The following is a 16,264-nucleotide window of genomic DNA, read 5'->3' on the forward strand; positions in this document are numbered from 1 at the left end:
GTTTATTAGCATTTTCAAAACAGTTCTGTTTTACCCCTCTGATTATTTTGTGCTAATTCTTCTTTTTTGATTAGAGCCATTTTATGTTTAATTAAATCCATTTTCATTTTAACATCTTTTTCCTTTGGAGATTTTTGTAAATCTTGCTCTAATTTCTTGTGGCTATTTTCTAATGTTTTAAGGGCTTGTCTTTTCTTGGAATTTCTTACCCTTACATAGTCTATCATCAAGCCTCTTGCATAGGCCTTCATTGTATCCCAGCGGTTTTGAGCTGATGTGTCCTCTTTTTTATTTTCCTTGAAATTTTTTGTACAAATTCTTTATCTTTTAAAACCATAGTGTTTAAAGTCCATCTACATCTTCTCCTTTGTCCTTTCCATATCGTTGTCATGGGGTTATGGTCTACCCAGGTATTGGCTTCTATGTCAATCTTTTCTATATAAGAGGTCAATTCCATTGTCATCCATATCATATCTATTCTGGACCAAAATAAATGTATATTTGAGTAGAAAGTATATTGTATATTTTCCTGATTTCTTTCTCTCCATGCATCTTTTAAATTTATTTCCTCTACCATTTTAAAAAAAGATTTCAGAAGGATCTTTCTATTTTGCTTTGTTGCTTTTTGTGTTTTATTGTCCAATTTGCCATTAACTACACCATTAAAATCGCCCAAAATGCAGATATTCTCATAGTCCAGTTCAACAATATTCTTATGTAGTTTCCTGTAGAAGTCTTCTTGGTTATCATTAGGAGCATATAGTGCTACTAGAAGTATTTTTATATTGTTGTCCATTATTTCCAACATCAAAATTCTGCCATTCTCATCTGAATGTATTAGCTTTGCCCTAATTGTGTCTCTTATGTATAAAGCTATTCCTCTTTTCTTGCATTGTGGTACTGAGGTAAATACTTTCCCCAATTTTAGCTGTATTAATAATTGTTCATGTTATTTTTTAATATGTACTTCTTGCAAGCAACTTATGTCCAATTTTAATTTCTCTAATTTGTGAAACGTTTTCCTTCTCTTAATAGCTGAATTAAGTCCATTTATGTTTATTGTTATCCATTTTCTCCTTCCATTTTCATACTTTATAATTAAGATTTATCGTTGTTGTCTATCTTGGTTCACATTGTGGCTTAACTTCTACCTTACCACCCACAGCACCTTCTTCTTTTTCAATCATCACCAATAGCTCCGACTCCTGCAGCTCAATCAATGTGACTTCTCCACGTGTATCCATTTCTTTTTCTTTAAAGAATTCTGCGTAAAAGTCTTTGGCTTTATCTATTGAATCTATTCTGTATTTTTGCTGTTGCCATGTAAACACCAGGCCCTCTGGTGCCAGCCATCTATAATTAACACCTTTCTGTAATAAAATTTTGGTCAAAAAGTGGTATTTTCTTCTCATCTCTCTCACTCTTCTTGGAACTTGCTTCAATACTACAATTTCTTTGTCTGTATTTCAACGTTTTGTCTCTTGCTATTTGTAATATTTGTGCTTTAATTGATTTTTTGGTGAATCTTATATGAACTTCTCTTGAGAGATTATGTCTTGTTGTATATCTTGTATGCACCCTAAAAATCTTGTCAATACCTTCAATCATCTTTTCCTTACTGATTTGTAAACCTTCGGCCAAGATTTCTACCATTTTGTCTGCCAAGTTCTCTCCCTTCTCCTCCTCTATATTCTGAAACCTGAGAAAGAATTCTGCTCTATCCATCTACCAGCCCAATGATCCACTTTTGTCTCTTTCAACCTCCTCCAATCTGCTATCAATATTTCTAATTTTTTTATCTCTTTCTCTTCTCTTTCCTCAACTTTTTGAAGTCTGTCCTCATATTTTTTCATCATTTGTTGTATATCTTCCACCTTTTCATCCATTTTCTCTGTTCTTTGATTAATTTATTCTGCTTCTTCTTGTAGCTTTTGGATTCCTTGCCAAATAACCTGTAGGGTAATCTCTTTGTCCTTTTCCTTGTCTTTTTCCTGTTGAAGCATCAATTGTATTGACCTTTGACAATGGAGAAGAGGAGGGTGTTGATGTGGCCGATACTTATTTATTTATTTATTTATTTTTATTTATTTTTTATTTATTTATTTTTCGTATTTTTATACCGCCCTATCTCCCTAGGGACTCAGGGTGGTTCACAGCCAAATAAAAATATACATATAAATACAAAATAAAACATCAGTTAAAAAACTTATTACAAATGGCTGAATAATTAAAAATAACAATATACATAATAAAGCCCATTTAAAACCAATTTAAATTTTAAAATCTAGTTCAGTCCTGAGCAGATAAATAGATGTGTTTTAAGCTCGCAGCGGAAGGTTCGGAGGTCAGGAAGTTGACGAAGTCCTGGGGGAAGTTTGTTCCAGAGGGTGGAAGCTCCCACAGAGAAGACCCTTCCCCTGGGCGTCGCCAGTCGGCACTGCCTAGCTGACGGCACCCTGAGGAGTCCCTCTCTGTGAGAGCGCACGCGTCGGTGAGAGGTATTCGGTAGCAGCAGGCGGTCCCGTAAATAACCCAGCCCTATGCCATGAAGCGCTTTGAAGATAGTTACCAGAACCTTGAAGCGCACCCGGAAGGCCACAGGTAGCCAGTGCAGTCTGCGCAGGAGGGGTGTCACATGGGAGCCACGAGGGGCTCCCTCTATCACCCGCGCAGCCGCATTCTGAACTAACTGGAGCCTCCGGGTGCTCCTCAAGGAGATACGAATGCTGTTCCTTTTCTACTCATTGTAGTGTGTAGAAAAGAGAAAGGCAAAAATCAAAGTGACAGCCACAGGACACAAAAAGAAAAAAGCACCTCAAAAGTAATACAAAGAATTTCTTCAGACTCTTGTATGTCTTAATCCAAGTGTTTCAGTTGATCCCAAAAGAAGAGAAGAAAAATAAAAAGAAAAGAAAAAAAGAGGCATCAAAAAAGAAAAAGAAGGAAAAATAGAAGAAAATTAAAAGATATAATGTTTTATGTTAATAATCAGCAAGGAGGGAGCAGAGGCAGAACAAAGAAAAATTAAAAAAAATTAAAAAAGGTATTCTTATGAATTCTCCAATAGTTATCTGCAGCTCTCTTTCCAGAGTCACAACAGCTTTCTCTAAAATAGAAAAAAGCCTTTTTTCTTCCTTTCCCTTACAGGTTACTTTAGTTGATAGTACCCAGCAGAGCACCTGAATAAACAAAACTTTTAGGATTATTTTAAAACAGTTTTTAAAGAAAGAGTCTCTTACCCCACCAGCACACTTCTTTCAGTTCTTCTGTTCCGGAGCTGTCCCAACTTCAGCAGCCATTAAAGCTGGAACTTCCAGTCAAAAAAAAGGGCTTCTCTTGGATCAATCAGGGACTTTGCAGTGTCCCTGAGATCCTCAGGAGGTGCCCTCAATGATCACTGTCTCTTCAGGACAATGAGGTCCAGAAACGGACCGTCCTGGCAGGAAAACATCGACTGAGAACCTGGAGCTTCAGGTCGCCTGTCATTTCATCACAATGTCAGCTCCGCCCTCCCAACTAAAACTTTTCTTGTGCCACTGTGACTTTGTCCCTCAGTGCCAATGGAGGTAATTTAAGAATAAAAAGCTTTGTCAATATTGTATCGAGCCCCTAAGCCTCACATGCTACTCACCACTGTGTTTCATTCTGCATATTGGCAAATTTGGGGGTGGGGGATGGGTATTTGAGGAATTCCATAGGAAGGATTTCTGCCTGTCTCTCTCCTCATATACATTTTATTTCATTTATTTTTATTTATTTATTTTGTCACAACAATATATGTAGGTATCATACAAAAAGATTATATAGTATATAAACACTTATATGATTAAATATAAGGAGGTATAAGCATATATATATATATAGGAAGAAAAAAAGAAAAACAATAGGACAGGAACGATAGGCACGTTTGTGTGCTTATGCACGCCCCTTATGGTCCTCTTAGGAATGGGGTGAGGTCAATAGTAGAAAGTTTTTGGTTAAAGCTTTTAGGATTATGAGAAGAGACCACAGAGTCAGGTAAAGTATTCCAAGCACTGATGATTCTGTTACAGAAGTCATATTTTCTGCAATCTAGATTAAAGCGGTTGACATTAAGTTTAAATCTATTAGTTGCTCTAGTATTATTGCAATTAAAGCTGAAGTAGTCTTTGACAGGAAGGACATTACAATAGATGATTCTGTGAGTTAAACTTAGGTCTTGTCGAAGGCGACGGAGTTCCAAGTTTTCTAAGCCTAGGATTTCAAGTCTGGTGGGATAAGGTATTTTATTGTTTTTATATACATGGTTATACAAACCTTTTCTTTGTACAATGTTTTGCCAGTGTCTCTCAGACATTAAGGCTCTTTTGACCAGATAATACTGGTGAATTTCTGCATCCTTAAAAGATCCTTAAATTTGATTTTAAGTTTTTAAAATGTATGATGTTTGGACTATGCAGCAAAAAAGTATTTGTTATATGAATTTTTGAAAAATAATAAAGTGTTAAACACCAGACGATTTGGAATCATAGTTTTGAATCATTTAGAAGATATTTGCATATGGAACAATGATAATTACTTTCTTTTTCTTTTTTTTGATAAGGTGATGCTGAAGGCTGGATACCAAAAGCATATGATAAAGAAAATGGAGCAGAAATCTTTAACACAAACTTTGAAATACCTTTCAGCCAAGTTCCTGGATGAAACACTTGATCAAATTGATAGAACATATTTTAATGAAGTTGTAAAGCAAGAGTGAGCAAAGGAGGATAAAATTATATTTCACTATCTTACCCATTTTCTCTTCAGGTATTGTTTTTGCTCGTGGTGATCACTGGAAAGTGATGCGACGGTTTACATTATCCACATTACGGGATTATGGAATGGGCAAGAGGACCATTGAGGACAAAATCACAGAAGAGTGCAATGTCTTAACAAAGACAATGGAGACTTATGCAGGTGGGTCAGTATGCTGTACTGGAGCATCTCCTGGGATAGATGTAGAATGGTAAATCATTTGTGCAGATTATATCAAATGACCAAGGAGTGTGTTGGGAAGTACCTTCTCTCAAATAATTCTTAAACTCATTGTTTTTCCCCTATAAATATGCTTCCTTGTCTAATTTATGATAAGTATATTTACAGAAATGTGACTTATGGATCCCAAAGTGGTTCCAGAGAACTTGAATTGTTAATTCAGTGTAATACAACAGTCTCTCATCAATCACTTCTAGACTTATTCTTCTTTAGAGACTCCACTAAATCCTCTATTTAGAGTGGGTTGCAAGTCCTTCATCTAAGCATGACAATGTGTTGTAAACTGGAGTTCTTGCTCCTCCCTGCTTTCGGTCAAGCCATTTGATCTTTAAAACTTTAAAACAATAATTTAATGAGGATGCATTGCAATAACTTTGCTAAACATTTTATCTCAAGGATAACAGTTGCAAAGAAAACATCACTGATGTATGGCCAGATATTATAGCTCTGATTCTGGGAAAATGAATTACCATTGAAATACTTTTTTCATATTTTTAATATAAATACTTCCAATGTTATCAGCACTAGCTATGGCTTTCTGTGAGCAATGCTCCCTTTATATAAGCTGATTTTGAGTATAAATGCAGTAGAAAACAGATTTCATCCTGGTTTTATTTACAATTTTTTTAATCTATTGTTTTTGTCCAGCAAAACCTTTTGACGTCACAAGAATTCTCTCTGCTGCTGTTGCCAACATCATAGTTTCTATTCTACTTGGGAAACGCTATGAATATGAAGATGCCACATTTTTACAACTACTGAAGATAATTAGGGAAAATAGTCAGCTTGTGGGAAGCCCTGCTGTGTTGGTAATCTAATTTCATATTTGGCAAAGCATGTTGCTTCTCATAGCATTGTTTTGATAAAAATCTTTGAGATTTCCATTTGAAAAATTCAAAATGTTCAACTTCCATTATATGATTTTTTCTTTATCATTCTTTTAGCTATATAATTTGTTTCCCAAGTTGGGGTTCCTTTTGGGTGCTCGTAAAACAATAATGAAGAATCTAAAGGAGCTCCATGATTTCATACGGACCACCTTCATAGAATATCTCCAAGATCTTGATGACAATGACCAGAGGAATTTTATTGAATCATTTCTTGTTCGGCAAAAACAGGTAAGGGATTATTTTACCCATATGTGTTATTACCAATTTTTTTAAAAAAAATTTAAAAATGAGTTTCCATATATACTGTCTGTAGGCTGGTTAGGAGCTTTCTTTCAGAAATACAGAAAAAACAAATTTCCAAAGCAGTTTTAATCATTCCCTCTTCATTACTTTATTTCAGAATCTGCAACTACTTAAAACTACACCCAGATTGATTTCTCTCTCCATTAAAAATGCCCTAAATATTTATTTATTTTTTACATTTATACCCCGCCCTTCTCCGAAGACTCAGGGCGGCTTACAGTGTATAAGGCAATAGTCTCATTCTATTTGTATATTTTTACAAAGTCAACTTATTGCCCCCCCAACAATCTGGGTCCTCATTTTACCTACCTTATAAAGGATGGAAGGCTGAGTCAACAGCCTTTTGATCCTTTTCTGTAGGAGTGGGTCCAAGTGGGGATGGGAATGGGTGAACCCTTAGTGCCAATCGTTTCTCTTTCTGTGTAACTGTTTGATTTCCTTCTAGAAATCCAGTAAACTTGGAACAGCTATAACCTCTGAGGGAGGCTATTACCCACATATGAAGTGTCCTCTTAGATTTCAGGAATATTGATCATGTGGGTAGATTGAGCTTTCTTACTAGTATTTTCTTTATACACTTCAGGAAAATATGAAGACGACACATGATGGATATTTTCATAACGGAAATCTTATAGGTCTCGTAAGTGATTTATTTGGTGCTGGAGTAGACACAACATCAAACACTTTGCGCTGGGCCATACTCCTAATGATGAAGTACCCAGAAATTCAGAGTAAGCACTTTCATAATATTGGCTTGCAATAAAAATTAAAAATGACTGAAAAAGAATGTTTGCCATTTGGCATGCTACTTGAATGAAGGCAAAGTGATCAGCCAAGAATTAATTTGCCTTTCAAATAAGAATAAGAATGTAATGGAACGGAACGGAACGGAACAGAACAGAGTGGAGTGGAATGGAATGGAATGAAATGGAGTGGAATGGAATGGAATGGAATAGAATAGAATAGAATAGAATAGAATAGAATAGAATAGAATAGAATAGAATAGAATAGAATTCTTTATAGGCCAAGTGTGATTGGACACATAAGGAATTTGTCTCCAATGAATAAGGTTTCAGAATACATACAAACAAGTATATGTTGTATTCAAACTACAAGGTAATAATAACTGTAAAATTCCAAATGAGTAGGTAGTAGAAAAGATGGGAATGATGATGGTGATGATGATGGTGATGATGATGATAATGTGATAACAACTTTACATGGGCATGCCTTAAGATGGGAACCATCAAGAAAGAAACAGAAGGTTTAATATTTGCCACTCAAGAACAACCACTACAAACTAATGCCATGAAAGCAAAGATACAAAAATCCACTGACAATCCAAATTCATGACTTTGCAATGGCAAAGTTAAAACTGTTTCCCACTTAATATGTGAGTGCAGCAAAATCGCACAAACTGATTACACAGCTAGACATGATTGAGTTGCTAAATTAGTCCACTGGTCATTATGTAAAAAATATGACATACCTGAATCTGAAAAGTCGTGGGAGCACAAGTGGAAAAAGTTATTGAAAATGAGAAAGTGAAGTTCTTGTGGGACTTTTGAATCTTATTTGGAACATAACATGTCAGATATCACGGTTGTTGAGGGCCAAAGCATACAGTTTATTGACATCATGGTACCGGAGATGCCAGAGTCGAAAAAAAAGAACTGGAAAAAAAAACATGAAATATCGCGACCTGGCCATCAAAACTACACGGCTATGGATGAAACATGTAACAGTGATACCCTTTGTCATCGGGGCACTTGGTACCATGTCCAAGAATTTTATGATACATCAACAAATTGCAGCTTCCTGCAATAACACCAGCGAAAAACTGTGCTACTTGCAAACCAGCCCTTGTTTCAGGCACTTTGGACAAAGTGGGGGTGTTGTTGGCCCTCGGAGCCTCCCTCTGAACTGCAGCCCCCACTCTTCCACTCCCAAAGCCCCTGAGTCCCTGCACCAATTGCCTGGAGGCGAATCCAAAAGCCCGATGCAAACAGTACTTTGACGAATGGGCTGCGGCAAAGGGACTGAGATGGAGGGGCTGTGGCCAATGTGCCACAGGGTGAAAGTCCCATTCCACTTCCAATAAGGCACACTTCCTGGAGTCCCACTAGATGCCTTTAATTTATGGACCTAAAGTGTGCCCACTTGCCCAATCTTACCAGCACTCAAATTGCACTAAGAAACCTATTACAAGTAGTCCAGTGGGCTCACATGGGCATAATGATTCACGCAAATCACTATCTATCCTGTCACATACTGGGCTGGGTATAATCTCTGAATAGTCTGCAAAACTTCCAGGTGTAGAGTAGGTGAGAATAATCCATTTGTAAAGTGAATAATGTATGAATGACCGTTTGAAGGGCATTCATCTAAGGATCACAATCAGGGACTATTGTATCATTCAGAATTTAAAATGTATGCATTAACTTCCCCTTAAAACAAAATTCAAAAAATGAATCATCTTGTTACATAATATCCTTTTGTTCTCCCAGGTAAGATCCAAGCAGAAATTGCAAGAGAGATTGGTGATATTCAACCAAGGACTGACCACCGAGTCAAAATGCCTTACACCGATGCTGTAGTTCATGAATTGCAACGATTTGCTAATATTGTTCCCTCCAATGTGCCACATGCAACCTCCATGGATATAACTTTCAAAGGCTTCTTTATCCCCAAGGTGATTAAAATGAAACCACTGTATTATACTGTATTATATGAGGTCTAGTCTGTCGTGTTCGGTGGGTAGAAAAAAGTAGTCCTTAATTAATGGAATTGGCTAAATCAATTGTAAGGCCACAGACTGTTATCTTATTAGAACACTTTCCACAGATGCATCTCTCAAGGTGCCAATGGGAGATATTTTTCTTTGGCATCTGGCATTCTGAAACTGCCCACCTCTTGATTCATGAGAGGTACTTTTCTCTCTTGCTCTATTCTTTTATTTCTTCCTCATCTTGGTTTATTACTTTATTTCCCCACCTTGTCTTCAGTAAGCCTTTATTATTTTTCGTGTCCTGCATTTTCTTGATATTTTTTTCTTATATTTTTCCTAAAAATTTAAAAAGTATATAATGTGCGATATTCAAAATCCTTCATTTATTGTTATTTTCATTTTTAATATAATCAAATTTATTTTATAGCTAGACTTTGACAAGAAAACATTGGCAATTCCTCTCAAGGACAAAAGAAGTAGATGTTCCATAACAAAATAACCATAGAAAAAATTAAGATCTTTTCCACAATAGAGAGTAAATAGAAATAGAAAATCTCCATTTATTTAAAAAGAAAAAGAAAAAAGATCAAAAATATATATAAAAAAGAAAAATGAAACAGTTCTTTTAAGAGCTAATAAAATACACAATCCTTGCAGTAGAAATCTGATGCAAATATAAATAAAATAAAATCAGTAGTGAAATTATCAAGGAGAAAGTCTTTGAACAATAGGTTACCAAGCAGCAAAAGCAAAATTGTTTGATAACTCCAAAGCGAAGCAGTAAAAAGAGATAAAATGTTCACATTTATAGCCCAGTAAGGGGTGAATGAAATAAATCAGTGTTCAACCAGATCTGGTTAATTAAAAATGTAAATCAAATGCAAAAAAGTGATGCTTAAAAACCAAGGTGTATCTAAAGAATACACTGACGGGAAAAGATGGAGATGGAAATATAGTTTTAATATATTTTTTAAATTGAATATTGCCCCAAGCCAATATTTGTAAAGTGTACAAAATCCCTGGATTAATTTCCACAGCCATGCATTAAATGGACATACTCCTTTCCATATCAACCATTTATCCTTTCATTTTTAGGGCACACACATCATTCCCTTGCTGACTTCTGTGCTCTTTGATGAATCTCAGTGGGAGAAACCACATAAATTCTACCCTGAACATTTTCTTGACTCTGAAGGAAAATTTGTGAAGAGGGATGCATTCATGCCATTTTCTGCTGGTAAGATTCTCTGATGTCATAGATTATGTTCCATAAAAGGCAACCCTTAACACCTTGTTTGAAAATCTTGATCTCACAGACCTTATTTTGACAAAGTTTAGGCCTCATGGACAACATGTGTGTCCTGGCTCATTCAGGAACTAGTTGATTCCAAAGTCTGCCTGGGTGATCATCAACCCTGTACATGAGTTACTGTTATTCCTGCTGTGCTCAGTATCACCATTTCTACATTTTGGCAGTCGGGGATGAATTTTTTAGCCTTCCTGGCTGACTGGGACCTTCAGATGGACACAGACTTTGGTTCTTCTTAGCTTGACCTTTTTATTAGCTTTTCGTAAGCTTTTATTATTAGATCATAGGAATGTAGCAGAGATAATGTGCAACAAAGCAAAATAAAATAAGATGGTAGAGAAAGAGCATTAGAGAGAAGGGAAATTAAACCAGGGCTACAGTTTAAAATTTTTAAAAAATTCTTTCTAAGTTTAAATGACAAAGTAAAAATAGAATCCTGAATTCTATGCTTTGAAACACATCTGAATCTAATTCAGTCATTTGAAGTCCAAGCCCTTGAATTCAACTACTGTCAGTAGTTTGGCCCTGATTTCATTGTAAACTGGGCAGTGGAGGACAGAGGGAATAATATTTTCCCCTTGACAGACTACACAGAGATAGAGAAATGTTATTCAACAGGACACGTAGCAAATTTCCCTTCCAGCTATGCCAAAAGCATGCTCTGCAGCCAGAGAGAAATAAGCAAACTTCACAGTTTGGCACTGATAATATTCATAACATTCTAGGAGAGGCTTCAGAGTTTTTATTTTTACTTTTATTTTTATTACAATTGAGCCCAAAATTTCTGTTGCTAAGTGATACATTTGTTAAGTGAATTTTGCCTCATTTTACAACTTTTCTTGCCAGATTGTTAAATGAATCACTGTTAAATTAGAACCAGTTGTTAAGTGTTGTGGCTCCAACCCTAACCCTAACCCTAACCCTTGGCAGACCTTTGCTGGTCTGCTGCCAGAGCTGATAGCTGCCGTGGACTAAATTGATGGCTAATTGAGTCAGTTCATGTGTCTCCCGGACTGAGGTCGGGGGGACAGAACATTAAGTGAATCTGGATCCCCATTGCCTTTCTTTGTCACAAGGTCTCAAAAGGTGACTCAGACACTGCAACTGTTATAAATATGAATTAGTTGCCAGGCATTTGAATTCTGATCACGTGATCATGGGGATGCTGCAACAGTAGTAAGAATAGTAAGAGTAAATTCGAAGGCTCACTAAATGAACGTTTGTAAATTGAAGATTACCTGCAATGGCACCAATAGATGACTGCACCACAATCGGATATTTATTAGCATCCTTTTCAAAAAGCCTTTCTCTGAAGTTTTCTCTATTCCAAGAACTAATTCCCCCCCCCAAAGAGCAGAGAATTGGATAAGCAGAAGGGTTGCCCTGGAGGGCCTAAAATCTTCCCCATGAAGTTATTTTTGGATTATGTCCCATTGAGTAATAACCCACTCATCCCAACACATATCTTGGCTCCATCAATATCTGAACAATCACCTTACCCTACAATATTTTAATTGCTCTCTTCGGGATTCAAAAATCTTAAGGATAATACCCACATCTGTTTTCCATCTGCAGGACTAATGAAATGTGGTACCTAGATAGTTAAAGGAGGGGAATTACTGATGTTGGCATTAATTTTTTGACTCTATTTGTTGTTTGTTTGTTTGTTTGTTTGTTTGTTTGTTTGTTTGTTTGTTGGAAAAATTCTCTGACTCCATTCCTTTACTGCATTTTTACTTCTTTCCATATCTTTGATCTGTTATTTTTTTCCTGTCTCCATGACCAAAGAATATTGGGAAACCCTGTAAAATAATTAAAGAAACCAATAAACATAAATCTCTTTTTTTGTCATCTATGCTTTCTTCCAGGTCGGAGAGTATGTGCAGGTGAGAACCTGGCCAAAATGGAGCTCTTCCTCTTCTTTACCAGCCTCTTGCAGAAATTTACCTTCCAGCCACCCCCAGGAACATCTAAAGATGATCTGGACCTGACCCCTGGTGTTGGATTTATCTCTACTCCTCTGCCATACAAGACTTGTGCTGTGTTACGCTGATCTGACACAAATAACTATAACAAGTTATTTTCTCAGTCTTGAATTGCCTTCATTTTGAGAGGCACAATTTAACAAAGAATCCAGTATTGTCTAAGTTTCATTTGTTATTTAGAAGATGAATGGTAATAACCTATAAATTCATGAAATGTAGATTCTGATAGGAAAGAATATAATCAGGAAATTCTGATCAAAATATTAACTTTGGTAAGAAATAAGATTCAGCAACATTCAAGAACTTCCTTTTTCTTGGAAAGGAGCTATAATTGCTATCTAACAGGAGGAATGTCTCAACTTGTCCAAAACCATATTGACCCATCTCATTACATAATATAGATAATAAAGTCTTTACCACAAAAACACTAAATATGCTTCTAAATAGATAGGTACTGACTGATGAGACTGGATTTGTTCCTAAGATGTACATGAACTATAACAATTGATGCACTGGGGGATTGAGGGCAAGAGTTCAGGATGATGGGTATTTTAAGGGGAGAGGGAACACAGTGACATCATGGTGATAACAAGCATGGGAAGATATAATCAGACACAGCAGCTAATCACTCTTGGAGAAGGCTGTCCTAGTGTTTGGTATCATTGTCGCATTCCAGCCCCTTCTGCTTCCCCCAAGGCTTTGCATCATAGCTTTCATGGTCCCATGTTTTCTTGCTGATTCCCAATGCAGTTTAATGTGTAATAAGACTGACTGGCATGCGTTATTGGCTGGGGGTCTATGTTGTGGGAAGGGAGCACTCATAGACATGTGAACCACATGGGTAGGTCATCAGTTCATATTCCAGGGCAGGATGTGGTCTGTAACTATTGCCATGCTAGAGCCCCAGAGGCAGGGGTGAAATTTGACTGACTTGGACCAGCTCAGGAGAGCCGATAGGCACGATTTGTACCCATTTGCCAAACCGGTAAAAATCACCCCTGGTTGGCCACGTCCACATCAAGCCTCAGAGAGTTATCCAGAGCTGGCAGCAAAGTTCTCTCAGTCATCATCCTCCCTCTCACAGACACAGGACCTTCACACACACACACACAGCCCTCCCTTCACTTTCTAGCTCCATTCTCTGCTGCAAGTTCAGGACAAGAAAAGTAGTCTTTGGGACTACAGTAAAAAAAAAAAATACTGGTAGTTTAGACTTTCCAAACTTCTCATGAAAAAAAAAATCTCACAATGTTGGAAGGTGTTTTTACCATAGTCCCAAAGATTACTTTTCTTGCCCTGCATATGATGGTGGAGAATGGAGCTGGAAAGTAAGTGAAGGGTGAAGTAGTGAAGGGATCTGGCTGCCATGGGAGGGTTGGGAGGGTGAGGGACCTGTGTGTGTGTGAGAGAGAGAGAAGGGGGATGACGACGACAGAGAGAATTTTGCTGCCAGCCCTGGATAACTCTCTGATGTTGGATTGGATCTCTCTCTCTCTCTCTCTCTCTCTCTCTCTCACACACACACACACACACACACACACACACACACACACACACACGCCGTTTTTTCTTTGGGATCGCAGCACAGACGTTCTTCCCAGAATTGCAAGGCTGAAGGCTTCGGACGGAGAATTTTGGGGATGTGTTTCTGTGCTTGATCCCAAGTGCAATCGCCATTGACTTTCTTGCCAAAAAGACCACAGAAGACCATCACATGACCCTGGAACCCTGCAACTGTCATAAATACATGCCAGTTTCCAAGTGTCTGAATTTTGATCGCATGACTGTGGGGATGTTGCAATGGACATAAGTGTGAAAGATGGTCATAAGTCAATTTTTTCAGCATTGTTCTAACTTTGAATGGTCACTAAATGAATGCTTGCAAGTCGAGGACTACCTGTAGTCTATGGCAATTTATTCTTGCTGTGTTCTGTGAAACTTGTTATTTAGCTAGTATATGTGTTAGGATCAGGGAGATTGGTTAGCAGCTAGCAAATATTCTAGCTTTTCTTACATGAAATCTGTCCAATATCTTTACATCTGTAGGTCTGGTTTTAAGATTGTGATTATATAAAGCTAATAATTCAAAATTAAATTTTTATTGATAAAATGCTGTCTCATCTCTTCATCTTGACACTGGATATGGGATCTGCAGCAAAAAGAAGGCTGGGGAATTCTGGAGGTTGAAGTCCATACAGGTAGCCCTCGATTTAACAACCATTCCATCCACACTCTGTTCCCATCTTCCATTTCATGAGGCCAATAACTTTATTCTGGAAATTACATGTTCAGAAGGAAACCGAATCCAGCAGGCCCCTTGAAATGAATAGGATTAACTTTTGCATATGCAGGTAGTCCTCAATTTACAACGGTTCGTTTAGTGACCATTCGAACTTACAATGGCACTGAAATGACTGCTTTGCAACTTACAGTGATTGCAGCTTCCTCAGAGTCACATGATCAAAATTCAGAGGCTTGTCAACTGGTTCATATTTATGGCAGTTTCAGTGTCCCAGGATCATGTGATCAACTTTTGCAACCTTCTGACATATTCATTTAACAACTGCAGCGACTTACTTAACTGTGGCAAGAAAGGTTGTTAAATGTGGCAAAATTCACTTAGCACCAAAGGAACACCTCGCATTGTGGCTGCTGCAATGAAAATGAGAAACCCAGCCAATGTTTTGAGCATGGTTAACATCTCCAGCCTAATGAGTTCTCTGTTAATTGATTGCTTTGCAGTTGTGTGTCATACTTAAGAGCTGAGAAAAGTTACAAAGCATAATGATTCCCAATCAGCTTATTTATACACAAATTTGTCATGCATCCCAATTATCACAACTCTGGGTACTTTACTGAAAAAGAAGTCTGGGGAATCAATGCCAGCAAAGCCTGAAGCCCAAAATTCCCCGGTGGTTTCTTCTGGCATTCCATCTACCAGAGAGACCCCTGGGATTGATGCACAATCACAAGGGGCATTGGAGCAATCCAGTCAAGACCTTTGTTACATGCCCACTCCAGTCAGTGACAAGAAACTACCTATCAGCTTTCTGGGATGAACTTAGGCTTCTTCTGGAATTCGAAAGTGTGCATTGGAATGGATATGACCGAGTGGATATGTCCTACTTCCACTGGGGATAGGCAGCCAAACAACATATCATTATCTAACCAGAGCAAAGTATTAATGAAAAGGTTCTCCACATACAGATCATATCACAACTGTTCTGAGACAAAAGCCAGGCCTAATGAGCTCCAGGGTGTTTCGCTCTAAGTGAGCTGGGTCAAGTGATAGTTGCCAAGATAGCCATGAACTCTATGGGCTGTGCTCCATTTTCCCCCATTTCCCACACTTCCCATAACAATCTTGATTGATTTCTCCCGCTCTTGGTTCCCTCATGGATTCAGTTACATACACAACACCTAAGCCAACACCCAAGTCATATATATCTCAGAGAAGTAAATCTTCCCCAAACATACATGCCAAATACCAGCAAAAACATTCTGACAGGATGAAAGAAAAAAAGAGACATAGCAAAAGGAAATAGGAGGTGTGATGATCCAATAGACCAAACCTTTATAGTGACCATGAAGCAACCTTGATGCTGAGTTGAAATGGTTTTAGTGATATTCTATTTCAACAAAGAATCTTTGAATCTCAGATGCTATTGCAGATGGTTCTCTATATTTGTGGGAAAGGGTCTTCTTTATTTATTTATTTTCTCCATAAATTAAAATATTTCTTGATGGCCTCAACTTCTGGACGAAGAAAATGTGAACTGAAGAGAGTTCTGCAAAAAGTGGAATCAATTATCACAGAGGAATGAAAAACCAGAGTAGACCATCTCGTTAATAATTCCTCTCTGGCCAAAGAGAGGATTTGCGATTACTCCCAAGTGCAGCAGATGGTTCTGCCTTGGGAAGACACCACTAGACTGCAGTCTCTGGTGGTTTTAGGCATCTGGAAGACAAGGGAATAATCATCTTGCTCAAGCCTGGTTGGCACCTTTAAAAAGATATGAAGTTCATCTCATTT

The 16,264-nt window shown here is 37.5% G+C and overlaps 1 protein-coding gene across 2 annotated transcripts in view; it reads left to right on the top strand.

The window, feature by feature from the left end:
* LOC131198512 (cytochrome P450 2K1-like) overlaps positions 1-13,587 on the top strand; it is a 31,809-nt gene extending 18,222 nt beyond the window's left edge. For both annotated transcript variants that reach the window (XM_058183234.1, XM_058183243.1), the window contains 7 exons: positions 4,789-4,938; positions 5,665-5,825; positions 5,961-6,134; positions 6,793-6,940; positions 8,717-8,901; positions 10,033-10,174; positions 12,115-13,587. In XM_058183234.1, the coding sequence (XP_058039217.1) occupies positions 4,789-4,938; positions 5,665-5,825; positions 5,961-6,134; positions 6,793-6,940; positions 8,717-8,901; positions 10,033-10,174; positions 12,115-12,299 (1,145 nt within the window). In that variant the 3' untranslated portion in view covers positions 12,300-13,587. The remainder of the gene's footprint in view (positions 1-4,788; positions 4,939-5,664; positions 5,826-5,960; positions 6,135-6,792; positions 6,941-8,716; positions 8,902-10,032; positions 10,175-12,114) is intronic.
* Positions 13,588-16,264: the final 2,677 nt, after the last annotated feature.

Source organism: Ahaetulla prasina, chromosome 1, assembly GCF_028640845.1.
Source record: "Ahaetulla prasina isolate Xishuangbanna chromosome 1, ASM2864084v1, whole genome shotgun sequence".
Taxonomy (NCBI): Eukaryota; Metazoa; Chordata; class Lepidosauria; order Squamata; family Colubridae; genus Ahaetulla; species Ahaetulla prasina.